Source organism: Tetrao urogallus, assembly GCF_951394365.1.
Source record: "Tetrao urogallus genome assembly, chromosome: 17".
Classification (NCBI taxonomy): Eukaryota; Metazoa; Chordata; class Aves; order Galliformes; family Phasianidae; genus Tetrao; species Tetrao urogallus.
In genome coordinates, this window is record NC_136830.1 from 10,812,788 (window position 1) to 10,828,482 (window position 15,695).

A 15,695-nucleotide genomic window follows, 5' to 3' on the forward strand; every position below is an offset into this window, starting at 1 on the left:
AACATCCCACACCCTGCTCAGTGCTCCCTGCTTCCAGGCAGCCGAGGAAGCGGAAGCGCAGTGCTGTCAGAGGTGCCAGGCAGGAGCCCAACACAGGTGGCTGTGGTTCTGCTCCCAGCTGACAGCTGCCCACGTGTCCACACCAACACAGCCTCCGTGCTGCAGGATGCTGAAGTACCATGGGCACAAGTCAGCAGGCTGTTGGGGTGGGAAGTGGATGTGCTGTAAGTACTTTCCTTTTGCACTTCAAAGCTAGACAATAGTTGGGTACGGTCCTGAAGACAAAGCTAACAGGGCAATGCAGCTGGGAGTCATTGCAGCGCAGAGAGGTTTGCTGAAAGCAGCACGCACACAGCTAGCTAGTGAGCGGTGTTTCCCACAGCTGACAGAAACTGCAAAGAAAGCGTCAAAATGGAGAAGTCTCATTTCTGCATCCTGCACAGGACCCGAGCATCATGGGACTGCATTTAAGGTCACCCAGCTCTTCTCTCTCTGGCAATTGGTGCCAACGGCGTTGTGCAAGAACCTGCTTCTCCCTGCTGTGCTTTCCTCGATGGCTGGGCTGCACGCTGCTGCTCGGATGACATTCCCAGCCTCCAGCAGCACCAAGCCCCGTTTACGAGCCTGGCAGGGCTGTGCTCTGGCAGGAAAACCCGCCGCAGGCTCTGTGCTGAAGCGCTGGAAATAGCTCGCATGGAGCCCTGCCAGCAGTGAGCCAATCTAAACAGCACAGATAAACGTTGTAGCAGTCTGTCCGCGTGTATCTTGCCTACAAAACAACTGCTATCAGAGCCTGCCACTTTGGTGGGAAGGACCTGCGGTGCAGCGTGCCAGAAAAATCTGGAAAGGGGTTGGTGTGCTGAGCTCTGTGCTGGGTTCTTTGGTGATCTGTCCACTTCTGTGAAGGGTCCTCAGGAACAAATCTCTACTTTTTCTTTTTTTTTGCTGTTAGGAGGAAATCAAGCGCTGGTTGGAGGCGGCGCTGCTCTGGCTCATGGTGAGAGAAGGGTTGGGCTGCAGGGCTGGGGGCTGCAGGTGTGGCCCAGCATGAGCTGGGGCAGTTCCCCAGTGTCACCCAGGGCTGGGCCCTGCTGCACCCACTGGGCTTTATTTTTAGCCCGGCCCGTTCTACCTGCACAAGGTGCTGGTAGCTACTCTGGGGTGGGACAGTGGTTGTGCTGGGAGGCTGTGAGCACAGCCCTTCTATGCTGGCCAGGGGCTGATGGGGTCCTGGAGCTCCTGGAGTGGACCCAGTGCCCCAGTATGGGGTAGCACTGCAGTGCCTGTGGGCTCAGCACTGGCCCTATGTAGCCACGGTTGGCTCAGCCAGGGTCCAGCCCTGTCCCAGTGCTTCCAGCCCCCTGCCCTCAGTCCTCCTCTCCCTCCTGCACTCCCCGTGGCCCACATTCAATCTCAGCGCCCCCAGCTTTGTTCCAGTGCCCCCAGTTCAGCCCTAATGGCCCCATGCTCTCCCAGTACCATCCCCTTCTCCCCCGCTCCTGTTCCAGTGCCTCCAGTCCCATCTTAATGTCTCCCAGTTCCACTCCAGCCGACTCTCATTGCCCCATCCCGGTACCCCCAGCCCTCCCCCGATGCCCCCGGCCCATCCTTTCGCCCCCGGCCCCCCCCACCGCTGCCCGCACGCCCCGCCCCTCTCTCTGCCACTACCGGGCCCGGAGGAGGAGGGCGGTGCTCTGACTGACAGCTCTCCCGCGCCTCTCATCCAATCCCTTCTCCGGGTGGGCGAGCCCTCGCGTCCGCACTTCCCTTCGATTGGCCGAGCCGCTTCTCCCGCCTCCTCCCCCTCGTCTCACCCAATAGCGTGGCTGCGTCGGGGCGTGGCGGGCTGCGAGGGGCGTGGCCGCCGCCGTGGCCGCGGCATGGAGGAGCGGCCGCGCCGCCGCTGAGCCGCCGCCATGGCCAAGAGCCGCGGGGGCGGCGGGCCCGGCTCGCCCGGCAGCGCCCGGGGTTTGGCGGGCACCCGCGAAAGCCTGGCGGAGGCGGGCGGCGACGAGCTCAGCTCGCTGGGCTCCGACTCGGAGGTGAACGGCGGCCCCGAGGAGCGCCGCGTCGATAAGTTCGGCTTCATCGTGGGCAGCCGCAGCGCCGAGGGAGCGTGAGTGGGGCCGGGCGGGGGGGAACGGGGCTGAGGGGAGGGAGAGCGCGGGGGAACCCGCTGGGAGATCCGCTCGGAGATCCGCCCGGCCGCTCCCCGCTGCTCCCGGCCCTCCTCCCGCCGCCGCCGCCGCCCGGCCCGGGCCTCCCTTCTCCTTCCGCCCTCCGAGGCCTGCGGCTCTGCCCGCCGTTCGCCGCCGGGGATGAGGCGGCTTCTGCGGGAGCCCCGCGGCTCCCGGTCCCTCCGTTGTGGCGGAGCGGCACCGCCCGGCGGGCACGGTGGGCACGGCCCGGGGCGCGGCGCTGCGGGTGGCGGCCCCGTGGTGCGACGGATCGCGCCGGGACGGGACGGCGATTCCCGGCCGTCGCTTCTCGAGGCGCTCCCGGTGCGGGCGTTGCGCCGGCGGTCAGCGTTAGGGCTGCGTGCCCGGGGCGGGTGTCAGCTGCGGGACGCCGGCTGTGTCCGTCCGTCCGTCCGTTCTCCGGTACTCCGGACGGTCCCGTCGGGTGGCATCCATCCAGGACGGGCCGCAAAGCTGCTGCGGCTGCACCCACCCGGAGCGTTCCGGCAGTAGAGACGCCGGGAAGGGCCGAGCTGTCATCCCGCGGCTGTCCCCGTGGCACCCGTCCCTGCGTGTCGCCCGCTGCCGGCTTGCTGTCGGCTGCTAACGGCTCCCAGCCGTGCTGGCATGGCTCCAGCAGGCAAGGGGCCAGCCCGGCATCCAGCATCCCTCCCGCTTCCCACGCCTCTCTGAGCCCCTGCTCCCCACATCGGAGCTGCCTGACCCCGTGCCGATGGTCCCCGTGCTGGCAGAGCCCTTCGGAGCTGATTGAAGGCTGCACAGAAACGATCGTGCTTGGCCCCGTCTGACCCTGGGTGGGACCTCGTGGGGCACCACCAGGATGGGGCGGCCCAGAGATGTGGCACCAGACAGACCCTGCAGGGACAAGCTGACCCCACAGAGGGGCTGTGCTAACACAGAAACACTGGCAGGCAGCCCCTTGGGGTTATCCATCAAAGCTAAGCACTGCAAGAAAACATTCTGCTCCTCTGTGGGAGCCTGGGGACGGGTGGCCTCTGGAACGTTGGGTACGGGGCTCGCAGTCATTCTGATGTCCCTTTGCCCCGCAGACTGGAGGAGGTTCCCCTGGAGGTGCTGCGGCAGCGTGAGTCCAAGTGGCTGGACATGCTCAACAACTGGGACAAGTGGATGGCCAAAAAACACAAGAAGGTGAGTGCCCGCCTGCTGTCTCCATGCAGCAGGGAGGGACAGCTGCGTGCAGCAGCATCCCAGTGAGACTTCAGTGCATCCCACACGTAGCAGGTCCCCACAGTCGTGTTGCCTTTGGGTGATGCTGTTGGCTCAGGTGGGCTGTTCCCCTTCCAGCCCGGCTGCTGCTGCTCACGGCTGCTCCCTGCCGGGCTGCGGCTTCCCAGAGCTGGCTTGGCTGCCTGTGTGCAGCCATGGGAATTGTTAGGTCATGGAAACTTCTGCTCTGAGCATCTTGCAGGCTGAAAACAAAACAACAAAAAAGGCCGCGGGTAGGAAATGGTGGAGGCTGATGTGCGGGATGCAGCCTGTGAGCTGGGGCTGGGCAGGAGGCTCAGTCCGTGCAGGACTGCTTTGGTGCTCCCCGACCTCCTGAGGGTGTGAATGGAGCAGGGATGGAACGCAGCCCCGGGGTGCTGCCGTGCCTCTGACAGAGGTGGGGAGGGCTGGAGGGTGGCATAACCCTGACGTGCCATGCCCCTACTTGGAGCCATCTGTGGCACTCCCTGGGCGCCGCTCAGTGCCTGGTGACCCGCAGAGGAATCCCTCGTCTGCTTCTTGGCTGCTTGCAAAGGGTTGCTGAGAGCTTCTGGGGACGCAGCAGGCGGGCGCTTTGTTTCTGCCCGTGCTGTGCGCTGCTCTCTGCGTGCTTTCCTGGCTTTGGTGAGTGCCCGGCAGCTGTGCTGCTGGCAGACAGCTCCCTCGTGCTCAGGCTGAGCTCCAGGAGGTCCCCACGGAGCTCCATGCGCTCTGTCCTACAGCACAGTCGGAGCCTAGAGCCTCAGAGGGCTGCTCCAGAGAGCTGCTCCGTGCTCAGGCCCTGCAACTGAATGGCTCATTTGCACCTGCGCTTCTCCACTATGCTGAAATGGAGCTGTCCTGGCTCAGATCCCACCAAGCTGAGCGGTGCCAGTGCTGTGTGCTGCTCCCTGCCCTTTGCAGCCAGCCCGTGGGAGTGCAGACACATGGGCAGATCCGGCGACACTTTGCTTTGTGGCCTCCCCCGGCCTGTATGCATTCCTGGTCTCCCAAAGGGCATGCGGGGGGCGATGGCAGGACCAAAATTTGGAGCTGGGGGGGCCCGGAGGGCTCAGCCTGCCCCAGCTGCACAGCTCGACTGAGCCTGAGCTCCCAGCAAGGCGGCTTCCTTCCTGGCTGCTTTGCCAGCAGGAAGGGGAGTGAAGCAGGAGCTGTCAGCGGCTGAGCTGCCCGTGGCTGCCTTGGGCATTGCCCATGGTGTTTCCTGCAAGCACAAAGCCCTCCCAGGGCCCAAATGGGTAAACAAGCAGTGCTGTGGTGAGGGTGCAGCAGGGAGCATGGCGTCAGCACCGTGCTGGGAACGTAAGTGCTTGCTCCTGAGTTACGCTGGCAAACAGGGAGAGCGAGCTCTGGGCGGGCAGGCGGTGCCCAGGGCTGCGGTGCCTCAGGGAGCTGTTGGCTGCAGCATGCAGAGCCCTGGCACTGCTCGGGCACAGGGTGTGTGCCACCAAAGCGAGGAAGTGAGGCAAGGGGATTGTGTTGGAACTGTGCAGGGCTTTGTGCTCCAAGTGTCCATCTCATGGGACCACAGGGAGATCGTGGCACTGCTTCACCAGGGCTGCAGCAGGACGGGAGCAGGAAGGGACGCAGCCTGGTTTCAGGTGGCAGCTGCAGGGTTAAGTGTGTCTGCTCTATGCTGCAGAGCTGGCACCCACGCTGCCCAGCCTGGACTTTGCTCTGGCCGGTGCCAAGGAAACCTGGGGCTGGCTGGGCACAGAGCTCGGGGGCTCAGAGCCTGCCCCTTCTGCCCCGGGGCCGTGGTAGGGCTGTGGAGTCCTCTGCTCTGCCTGGGCCATGGTGGTGTGGGGAAGGAGCCAGCCGCTCCCTGCTTGGCTATGACATTTGCTTTTCCAGTTGCTCTGAGGCAGAGCTAGGCTTGTTGAGAGCTGTTTGCAGGCTGCATGACCTCAGCCAGCTCCAGACGCCTCCCTGCAGCTCTTACTGGCATGCTGAGAGCAGGGGTGGGGAGAAGGGGCTGAGGAGACCCCGGGCTGCCCAGGTGTGTCAGCACAGCACGTGGCTGGGCACCCTGTCCCCAGTGCTACAAGGACACGTCCCCTGGAATGGGGGTTGCAGTGCTGGTCCGACCCGCATCTTGCGCTGGGACTCTTGGTGCTCTGCAGCTCCCCTGACAGCTTTGTTCCCTGCACAGATCCGGCTGCGGTGCCAGAAGGGGATCCCACCCTCACTGCGGGGCCGAGCGTGGCAGTACCTCTCCGGCAGCAAGGTCAAGCTGGAGCAGAATGTTGGCAAGTTTGATGTGAGTGTGACTGGGGACCTTCCTGTGCCTGCAGCTCTGAGGAGCGCCCCAAGCAGCACGAGCTGATGAGGCAGATGTTTGGGGTGGCTCCAGCTCCATACACACCGCACTGGTGCTGGAATGGGGCTGCTGCTTGGTTGGTGCCCTCACCCCAACCTTCTCCTCCCAGGAGCTGGATCTCCTCCCAGGGGAGCCCAAGTGGTTGGATGTGATCGAGCGGGATCTCCATCGGCAGTTCCCCTTCCACGAGATGTTTGTCTCACGCGGAGGCCACGGGTAAGTGGAGCAGCTGCACCTGACACCGTGGTGTCACTTTGGGTCTGTGGGGAGGACGCTGGGCTGTGCCAGATGCCCCCCTTCACATCTCCTCCCTCCTGCAGGCAGCAGGACCTGTTTCGGGTGCTGAAGGCCTACACGCTGTACCGCCCAGAGGAGGGCTACTGCCAGGCCCAGGCCCCGATTGCTGCTGTCCTGCTCATGCACATGCCAGCCGAGGTATGGGGGGACCTGCTGCTGGCACCAGTGCTCAGTTGATGACACTGCATTACCCCAAAGCACAGCCCTCAGCTGTGCAGAGCCTTGGAGCAAAATGGGGCTGCAGGGCTGTCCCCTGGTGGTGCCTGCAGCTCACCTGCTGTCCCTTGGCTTGCAGCAAGCGTTCTGGTGCCTGGTGCAGATCTGTGAGAAGTACCTCCCCGGCTACTACAGCGAGAAGCTGGTGAGTGAGGGGCCCACAGCTCCGTGCACAGAGCAAGAAGGGCTGTGTGGGCACTCCCACACCCGGAGCTCAGCGTAGCTTTGCTGCCGTTGTCCACGGGGCACAGATTTAACAGTGGTCGTCCTGGCGGACGGGGGCCAGGCACAGGGAAGCTGATCTCAGGGCTGAGCCAGGGCCTGGGGTCATTCAATGCTGTCCCTGCAGGAGGCCATCCAGCTGGACGGGCAGATCCTCTTCTCGCTGCTGCACAAGGTCTCACCTGTGGCCTACAAGCATCTGAGCAAGCAGAAGATTGACCCCATCCTGTACATGACGGAGTGGTTCATGTGCGCCTTCTCTCGCACGCTGCCCTGGAGCTCCGTGCTGCGTGTCTGGGACATGTTCTTCTGTGAAGGTAAGGGCTGCGTCCTCCTGGGGGTGGGATGTGGCATAGGACAGCCTCTGCTAGGGGGTGGTTCGACCTGGAGAAGGAAAGGTGCCAAGGAGACCTTGCTGAGGCCTTGATTACCTAAAGGGGCTGTAGGGAGTGAAGTGATAGGACAAATTGTAATGGCTTTGAACTGAAAGGGGGGAGATATTTGGAAGAAGCTTTTTGCTTAGAGAGTAGTAAGGCCCTGGCTTGGACTGCCCAGAGAAACTGTGGGTTCCCCATCCCTAGTGGTGAGGCCAGGCTGGGTGGGGCTCAGCAGCCTGAGCTGATGGGAGGTGTCCCTCCAGTTAGCTTGCATCAGTGCTTATACAAACAAACTCCCAATGGGCTGTATTGTCCCAAATACCAGTGTTTATCCTCATGTGTGCCTGGCTGCTAGCAGCACCTGCTGGCCGTGTGCTCAGCAGGTGTCCTCCTGTCCCACGTGCTGTATCCTCCCATCCCACTTGCCACTCACTGCCTCACTTCTCCACTTGCAGGGGTGAAGATCATTTTTCGTGTGGGCCTGGTGCTGCTCAAACACACCCTGGGCTCCTCAGACAAGCTCAAGTCATGCCAGGGCCAGTACGAGACCATGGAGCGGCTGAGGGCCCTCAGCCCCAAGATCATGCAGGAGACCTTCCTGGTGCAGGAGGTGAGGTGCCATGGGGCCCAGTGCCATGCTGGGGCTGGGTGCCCGTGGGTGGGCAGAGCTCGTGTCCCCCACATTCCCGGGTTTAGGGGTTCCTCTGCTCCGGGGGGGTGGCACTGTCACCGAGGGAAAGACGTTGGCAGCACAGCTCTCTCCCTGCAGGTGATTGAGCTGCCAGTGACAGAGCGGCAGATTGAGAGGGAGCACCTGATCCAGCTGAAGAAGTGGCGTGAGACACATGGGGAGCTGCAGTGCAAGTCCCCCCCGCGCCTGCACGGTGCCAAGGCCATCAGCGAGGCCGAGCCCCCCACCCGCAAGGCACTGGAGCCCGTGCCCTCCATCATCGTCCCCCCTGGGCCCGCCCCGGTGCCCAAGGCCCGTAAGAGCAAGGAGAAAAACCGTGAGAAGGCCTCCAGCAGTCCCACCAACAGCCCCGGGGCTGAGGGCAACGGGGCTCCCGGCTCTGCCCGTGAGCTGCTGCACCCTCAGAGCTCCCCCCACCACCAGTCCAAGGAGAGCTTGTGCTCACGGGAGAGCGAGGACACGTACTTGTAGGGCCGGCGCAGCCCCACGGCCGGGCTCAGCTGGGCTGTGTTCGGACCTGGGCTCCAGGACGCTGTTCCCTCTGTGGCCGAGGACAGGAGGGGACCCCAGGGTGGGAGGGGACCCTCGTGGCGCCTGGCGACGGGGGCTCGGGGCTGGAGGGAGCAGGACGTGGCCGAAGCGGGCTCGTGTGGCACCGTGGGGGCACCGTCTGGGTGCCCATTTAGGGTCCCGTGGGGTGACCGGTGGGAGCTCAACCCAGCGCGGTGACACGGGGACGCATCCAGCCATGCTGTCCCCAGCCCTGCAGGGTGCTGGCACCACGGCGGTGGGAGCCCTGGCACAGGGTGGCTGAGCCACCCGAGCTCCCCTGCCGCCCCTCAGGGGCCAGGCACGAGCCCCCCTCCTCATCCCCTCACCCCACGTCTCCTGCATCCCTCCCCCCATCCCCTGCCCGCCCCACACTGTCGGGGCAAACCCAGACCCAGTTCCCCTTTGCTTGGGGCTGGGGGTACGTGAGGAGTCGGGAGCAGCCGCTGCTCCCCCTTCCCCTCCTCTTTATCTAGTGAGGATGTATCAAGCTGTAGCCCAATATGTAGTATGAATTTACCTATTCACTGAGCCTATTTATTATTCCTCCGTGGCAGTAACTCTTGCAGGCTGGGGGCCGAGGTTGGGAACTGCAGGCGGGACGCACCGGAGGCAGCGGGATTCGATGGCAGACCCCGTGCCCTGCAGGGCCGAGGTGAGCCGGGGCTGGGGGTGCTGCCCGCTGCGGGGTCCCCTCTTATCCCCCTCCCCGTCGCCGTGGGCAGGGGGAGGCTTTGTAAAATACAGCGGGGCAACGTGGTTTTGTACAAAGGGGAAATAAAGCAGGATTGTGTAAAGGCGCAGCGTGTGCGGCTCCCTGGGTTCAACATCTCTCGTGGGTGCTGTGGGGGGAGACGACAGGGCTCAAGAGCTGGGACATCCCCTCCCAGCTCTTGCTCACGCTCCCTGTGTCCACTCAAAGCGTGGTTTGGGGCCTCACTTCCCTCCCTGTTGGTGGCTTGTGGGGACAGAGGTGGCATCGAATAGTGGCAGCATCCCTATAAATGGAGGAGAACTCTTGCACATCCCATGCAGTGATCAGCGTGGCTGTCCCTCGTCCCACCCCAGTGTCCCGGAAAGGGGCACGGTGGGGACATAGCAGGGAGGTGACCCACCTTGCTACCTCTCCCAGCCCCAGGGGCCAACGCTGTTTGAAGCGCAGATGAGAGACGCCGAGCTCTGCTGACGCACCTGGAGGTCACCTCCAGCCCCGGGGCTTCTCGGCCGGCCGCCCGTCTCCCAGCAGAGCCGAGAACAGCTCGGCTCCCCCCGCCTCCACCTCCTCAGCCTCAGTTCTCTGCTTTCCACGTACAAAATGGTGCTCCCTGCAGGCAGGAATGGTGCAAAAACTTCCACTCCCCTTTTCCAAAATCCCTCTTTCCACGAAGGAGCGGCTGCGGGGAAGAACCCGCGTTCCTGCATCCCACCCCTCCCTTGAAATCCGCGGATCCCGAATCCCCCCCCGGCTTGGCTGAATACGGGACTAAAGCTCCCCAAAGCGTCGCGGGACGGGGCGGGGCGGGCGGGTGCCCCTCCCGCATCCCGGGGCGGTGCCGGGACGGGGCGGTCCGGTCCCGTTCGGCCCTTATAGCCCCACGGAGCCCCGTCGCGGCGCGGCGCGGCCGCCATGGACCTTCACATCTTGGAGCACCGCGTTCGGGTGCTGTCCCTGGCGCGCCGCGGGCTGTGGCTCTACACCCACCCGCTGCTCAAACTGCTCTTCTTGCCGCAGCGCTGCAGGTACCGCTCCCCTTCCTCACCCCTTCCTCCTCCTCCTCCTCCTCCTCTCGGTCCCACCGCACCGCGTTGTGTCCCGGCAGGTGTAAGTTCTTCAGCCTGACCGAGACCCCCGAGGATTACACCATCATGCTGGACGAGGAGGGCTTCAAAGGTATAGCCACTGCGGCGACGAGTTGTGGCCGGCCTCAGCTGCGTGATGCTCGGAGCTCTGCGGTCAGCAGGGAACTGCCCTGCTCAGGTTCTCCCAGTTTGGCTGCTCCGGTGCTGCCCGCAGCCACGGGGACGCGGCTGTGCCTCTGCAGTGGGATGGGGTGGGGAGTGGGAACGCTGCCCGTCCCCATAACCCTATATCCCCATATCCCCATATCCCTCCATCAGGGCATGCTGGGGATCTTTCAGCCCTTCTAAATCAGTCCCTCTCCCTGGAAGGTGGCACTGGGCGATATCCCCGTGTAGTGCAGCCTGCTGCGGGGGTCTGACCCCACGGGCTGTGCTGGGGGGCACATCCTGACCCCATCCTGTGCTCCAAACCCCCCTGGCCGGGCTGTATCTCCTGCTCACGCCCCGAGGAGCAAAGGTCAGCAGCTCGGCCGCGGTGCGACGCTCCCACCCGGCTGCAGCCCAGCTCCCCACTGCTGCCGGAGGAACCGGGGCCGATCCCCACGCATTGTTTTATGTGGGGCCTTATGGCCAAACGCTCCTCGATCCCGAGGGGCAGGCGGGAAGCAGCAAACAATGGCTGCGAGGCGCTGCACGGCGCCGGGCTGGGGGGCTGCCAGCACCCCCTGGTCACCCCGTGGGGCCCTGCTGCACCCCCGTGTTATAATTCACGGCACTGGGGCTGGGCGAGGATCCGGGGCCGGCTGCTCCCCAAGGCGTGGGGACGCATCTGGGGGCACCCATGTGGTCACAGCCCCCGCTGTGGCCCCTGGTTCCTGTGGGTGTTGAAAAGCCATTAAGTGGGGATGCGGCCCCGCGGTCCCCGTCCTCGGGAGCGCTTCCTGCACAGGAACAGGCGCCTGCCAGCACCCTGGGCTTGAGAACTCCGGATCCAGCCTCACTCCTCCCTCATCGCTGCAATGAGCTGGATGGTCTCAGTCCGGTGCTGCCTGGCTGCTGCTGAGCACTGGGCAGTGAGGTCTGGGGGTGCCCACTCGGGAACATGGGGTGTCGAAGGAACAGCGTGGCCCTGATCCGTTCCTTCCTGGGGAGCGGGTGTGGGGCAGGAAGGAACCGGCCGGCACACTCATTCCCTGCCAACAACAGCAGCTTTTTGGGAGGCAGCCCTGGCCTCCTGCCAGCACGGGCTCAGCCTCATGGATTGTGGCTTGTCAGAGCTGGGCACGGTGTGAGGCTGTCCCACGTCCCCTCCGTTGTGGCACAGGGGCAGAGGATGGGGTGGGAGATGTGCAAAGCCCCAGGGTCTTAGCGTGCTGCACCCACTTGCAGCCAGCTCTGCAAGTGCAGGATGAGAGGCACGTCCCAGATTTGGGAGGTTTGTCCCTCGTACCAGCATTCCCAGTCCCATGTGTGGAGCTGACACTGCCCCTTGCTGCACGGGGACAGCACTGAATCATTTCCCCATATTGCTGGCACTCGGCACCCTGCACTGCCATCAGAGCAGGGATGTACGTAGTGTTACACCCTGTGGTGCCTTGGGCAAAATGTCCTTGCTGTCCCCAGGCAGCCACCCTCAGCATCCACTCCTGTATCCTTACCCTGTCCCCAGCAGGCCATTGCCCCCTCCAGCACCCAGCCTTGCACAGACCGGTACCCGCTGTCCCCCCTTGCTGGCATCCCGGCAGGTTTGGGGACACAGCACAGCCCCATCTCATACCTCAGTTTCCCCTCTCCCACACAGAGCTGCCGCCCTCCGAGTTCATGCAGGTGGCAGACTCAACATGGTTGGTGCTCAGCGTCGTCTCCAACGGCTGTGTGCCCTCCGGCTGCCAGGCCACCGGCGTCACCAAGATCGCCCGCTCCGTCATCGCGCCGCTGGCCGAGCACCACGTCTCCGTGCTGATGCTCTCCACCTACCAGACCGACTTCATCCTGGTGAGCTCCGTGGGGACGGTGCCACGTGGCCCCGGGGCCGCGTGGGAGATGGTGGGGACCCCGCTGATCTTTGGGGACAGCCACGGTGATGCCACGCCACTGCCAGGTACGGGAGCGGGACCTGCCTGTGGTCATTCACACCTTGGCCGGGGAGTTTGACATCTACAGGGAGGAGAATGGTGAATCCATCCCGGTCCCATGTGATGATACCAGCAATGGGTTCCTCAAGCCCAAGTCGGGTGAGTGGCACCAGGATGTCCCCGAGGCCACCTCGTCCCCAGGTGGCACGGTGCCCAAGGGATGCTCCGTTGCTGACACCCCCGTGCTGCGGGGACCGCTGCGTTTTTGGCATCCTGCGGTGCCCCGGGGGACGCTGCTGGCCGCGGTGGCCACGTGGTGGCACTGCGGTGCTGTCCCCAAGGGCACCGGTGACAGCTGGTGGCTCTGCCCCGCAGCTCCCAGCCCCACGCTGCACCCCGTGCAGAGCCCCCAGAACCGCTTCTGCATCCTGACGGTGGCACCTGACACGCTGCCTGCCATCGCCACCATGCTCATCGATGTCCTCTTCTACTCCCACAGGTGAGTGACAGCGCTGGGGACACCAGTGTCACCCCTTGTGCCTCACTTACTCCTTCCCTTTTTGACCTCCCCTTGCACTCTGCTAACTTTTTGTCACCGCTGGGTGCTGCCAGCCCTGCTGCCACCTCTGTGGACAGGAGCCCTGGGGAGACAAGCCATGTGGTGCAGCCACACAAAGCAAAAGAGGAAAGGGCTTTTTGTAAATGGGGTGGGCACCCACCCCATGCAAACTCAGCTGCCCAAGTTTGCCATCTCTGTTCTCACCTTGAGACACCCCTGGGTGACACCGAGATGCCCCAGTGGCACCCTTGGAGCTGTCCCAATGGCACACTTTTCCTGATTCGAGGTCCTTGTGCCATCCTCTCCCCGCAGCCCCCCCAAGGAACCCGGTGCTGGTGACCTCGACTCCATCACCTTCTTCTCCTTCTCGCTCATCGAGGGCTACATCTCCATCGTGATGGATGCAGAGACCCAGAAGCAGTAGGTGCTGTCCCCGGGTGTCCCAACCCAGCACTGGGGTTCTGCCATGCTCAGTTCCCCCCCTTTTTAGGTTCCCCAGCGACCTGCTGCTCACCAGCTCCAGCGGGGAGCTCTGGCGGATGGTGAGGATCGGTGGGCAGCCCCTGGGCTTTGGTGAGTGCCATCGCGGGTCTGCACTGGGGTACAGGGATTTGGGGACCCCTCCTCTGCCACCACTGTGTGTCACCGTGTTGGTGACACCACGGTCTCGTCGCCTCCCCAGATGAGTGTGGCATCGTGGCACAGATCGCCGAGCCGCTGGCTGCTGTTGACATCTCAGCCTATTATATCAGCACCTTCAACTTCGACCACGCGTTGGTGAGCCCGGCACGCGGCACCGCGGCTTCCCCGCGTCCCCCAGTGGGGCTGACAGATCTCTGTCCCCACAGGTCCCTGAGGAGGGCATCACGGAGGTCATCGAGCTGCTGCAGAAGCGCCAGGAGAGCGGCAGATAGTGGCCAGGTGTGCGGTGACACCGTGCCAGTCCCCTCCTGCACAGGGTTGTCCCCAGCACGGTGTTTGTTGGTCCTCATTCCTAAGCCTTTCCCTGGTGCTGGGCAGAGCCCGGTGGCTCAGCATCACTCTGCCCATGGGCGGGACACGCAGGGGGACACTGCTGTGACAGTGTTAGTTGCAGAGCTAGTTGCCTTCCTCTGCCTTGGGCTCCTGCCCAGTGTTCTCAGGGTGCAGAGGGTCCCACTGAGGGGATTGGGGTGGTGGGGAGCAGGGGTCTCCGGAGCAATGATGTGCCACAGCCCCAGCAGAGGTGACAGCATGTGCTGCCTGTCCCCATGTGGGTGTCTGTGTGGGGTGGTGGCTGTGATGCTCCTGGGGGCCGCAGGAGGGTCAGGGCAGCCCTACAGCCCCCTTGGGGTGGCCCGGTGTCCCAGCCATTTTGCATTGTGGGGGGGGGCAACGGTGGCTCCCCAGCTCCTTTCAAGCTGTTACACACTTTTTAATGTCAATAAAAGTCCTATTTTTTGTGGTTTGTTTTTTTTTTTTTTTTCTGAGTGCACCTTGGCTGCAGCTGGGACCACCCTACAACCTGTCCCCAAGCGGCAGCTTGGTGACACTTCTGTCCTCATTGCAGCTGCCCGGGATGCAGCACAGCAGGTGATGGCTTTGCTGCACTGATGTCACCCAGGGGATGGGGACACACTCGGGGCAGTCCTGTGACACATTTGGGGCAGGAAGTCGGGCCAGACAGCTGCCACCATCCTGACACCACCACTATGAATAGCAGCAGGGTCCCTCGCCCAGCAGGGACCAGCACTCATCCGACATCCCTGCGTGTCTCCACTGCGTACAGCTGTGAGCCCTCGGCTTCCTGCAACGTCTATGGGCTCTTTCCTGTCCCACTCTCTGTTTTCCAGGAGTCATGAGACAGCAGTGACGTGAGCCCCAGAGATGAAGAAATTGCAGTCAGCCAATGTGGTCACACGCTCTATTTTCAGCCCCGTTGGATATTGGCACATCCCTGCACATTGTCCCCAAAGGCCGCCAGCCGTTAGTGGCAGTGATTGCTGAGTCCCTGTCACGGCCTGTGGGGACCCTGTGAAGTCCTGAAATGGGGTGGTGCGGTGTGGTGGTGCTGGGGTGTCCTCTGCCTGCATGACTTGGTCTCAATGACTTGGCCATGGTCCTCTACTGGTATGGTGAGCCCTGCGGGGCTGTGGACCTGAGGGCGGATGGATGGATGGGCGATGGATGGATGTGAGAGAGATGGGCAGAGGGACTGAGATTATTGGATGGGTGGATGGATGGATGGATGGATGGATGGATGGATGGATGGATGGATGGATGGATGGATGGATGGATGGATGGATGGATGGATGGATGGATGGATGGATGGATGGATGGGTGGATGGATGGATGGATGGATGGGTGGGTGGATGGATGGATGGATGGATGGATGGATGGATGGATGGATGGATGGGTGGGTGGATGGATGGATGGATGGATGGATGGATGGATGGATGGATGGATGGATGGATGGATGGATGGGTGGATGGGTGGATGGATGGATGGATGGATGGATGGATGGATGGATGGATGGATGGGTGGATGGGTGGATGGGTGGATGAGTGGATGGATGGGTGGATGAATGGATGGGTGGGTGGATGGATGGGTGGGTGGATGGATGGATGGATGGATGGATGGATGGATGGATGGATGGATGGGTGGGTGGGTGGGTGGACAGGTAAAAGAATGGAGAACTGGGTGGATGAATGTCCAGAGTGGTGATAGAATGGACAGATGGACAGATAGCTGGATGGACTAATGGACAGATGGACAGACAGGCAGCCCCTTTGACTACATGGACAGACAGACATACTGCCTCCATTCTGGATGAGTTTCTCCTGGAAAGAAGGGCGTTCTTCCTCCTCCATCCCTCCAGAGCTGCCCCTGGCCCCACAAAGCAGAGCCCAGCCTGGCCAACACTGGCAGGGGACACTTTGAGGAGGATGGGAACAAGGAGGCAGTGCAGGACCTCCAGTGGAGCCACCTTGAGGAGGCAGTGCCACCTGTGTCCAGCAGCAGGGAGTTCTGCAGTTTGGGGGCAATGGGAAGGGAGGGAGAAATTTGGGGAAAAGAATGCTTCATTTTCTGGAAGTGAGTCAGTGTTGCGCTCTTCCGCTCACAGGGAGATGTTATTTCAGGAGTGTTCTCTTCTTGCTTGAGCCACGCCATGCAAAACCAACTTC

The 15,695-nt window shown here is 62.9% G+C and overlaps 2 protein-coding genes across 2 annotated transcripts; both read left to right on the top strand.

The window, feature by feature from the left end:
• Nucleotides 1-1,916: 1,916 nt before the first annotated feature.
• TBC1D10A (TBC1 domain family member 10A) lies at nucleotides 1,917-8,019 on the top strand (the record flags this gene model as incomplete). Its single annotated transcript, XM_079543736.1, has 9 exons — nucleotides 1,917-2,116; nucleotides 3,248-3,347; nucleotides 5,578-5,685; nucleotides 5,855-5,961; nucleotides 6,066-6,180; nucleotides 6,338-6,403; nucleotides 6,608-6,797; nucleotides 7,313-7,467; nucleotides 7,627-8,019. 9 exons carry the CDS (start codon nucleotides 1,917-1,919, stop codon nucleotides 8,017-8,019), a joined length of 1,434 nt encoding a protein of 477 aa, XP_079399862.1.
• A 1,705-nt stretch (nucleotides 8,020-9,724) lies between these two features.
• CASTOR1 (cytosolic arginine sensor for mTORC1 subunit 1) lies at nucleotides 9,725-13,445 on the top strand (the record flags this gene model as incomplete). Its single annotated transcript, XM_079543988.1, has 9 exons — nucleotides 9,725-9,837; nucleotides 9,918-9,988; nucleotides 11,699-11,892; nucleotides 11,999-12,131; nucleotides 12,348-12,471; nucleotides 12,844-12,951; nucleotides 13,022-13,104; nucleotides 13,214-13,308; nucleotides 13,380-13,445. The coding sequence occupies 9 exons, from the start codon at nucleotides 9,725-9,727 to the stop codon at nucleotides 13,443-13,445; spliced, it is 987 nt and encodes a 328-aa protein (XP_079400114.1).
• Nucleotides 13,446-15,695: the final 2,250 nt, after the last annotated feature.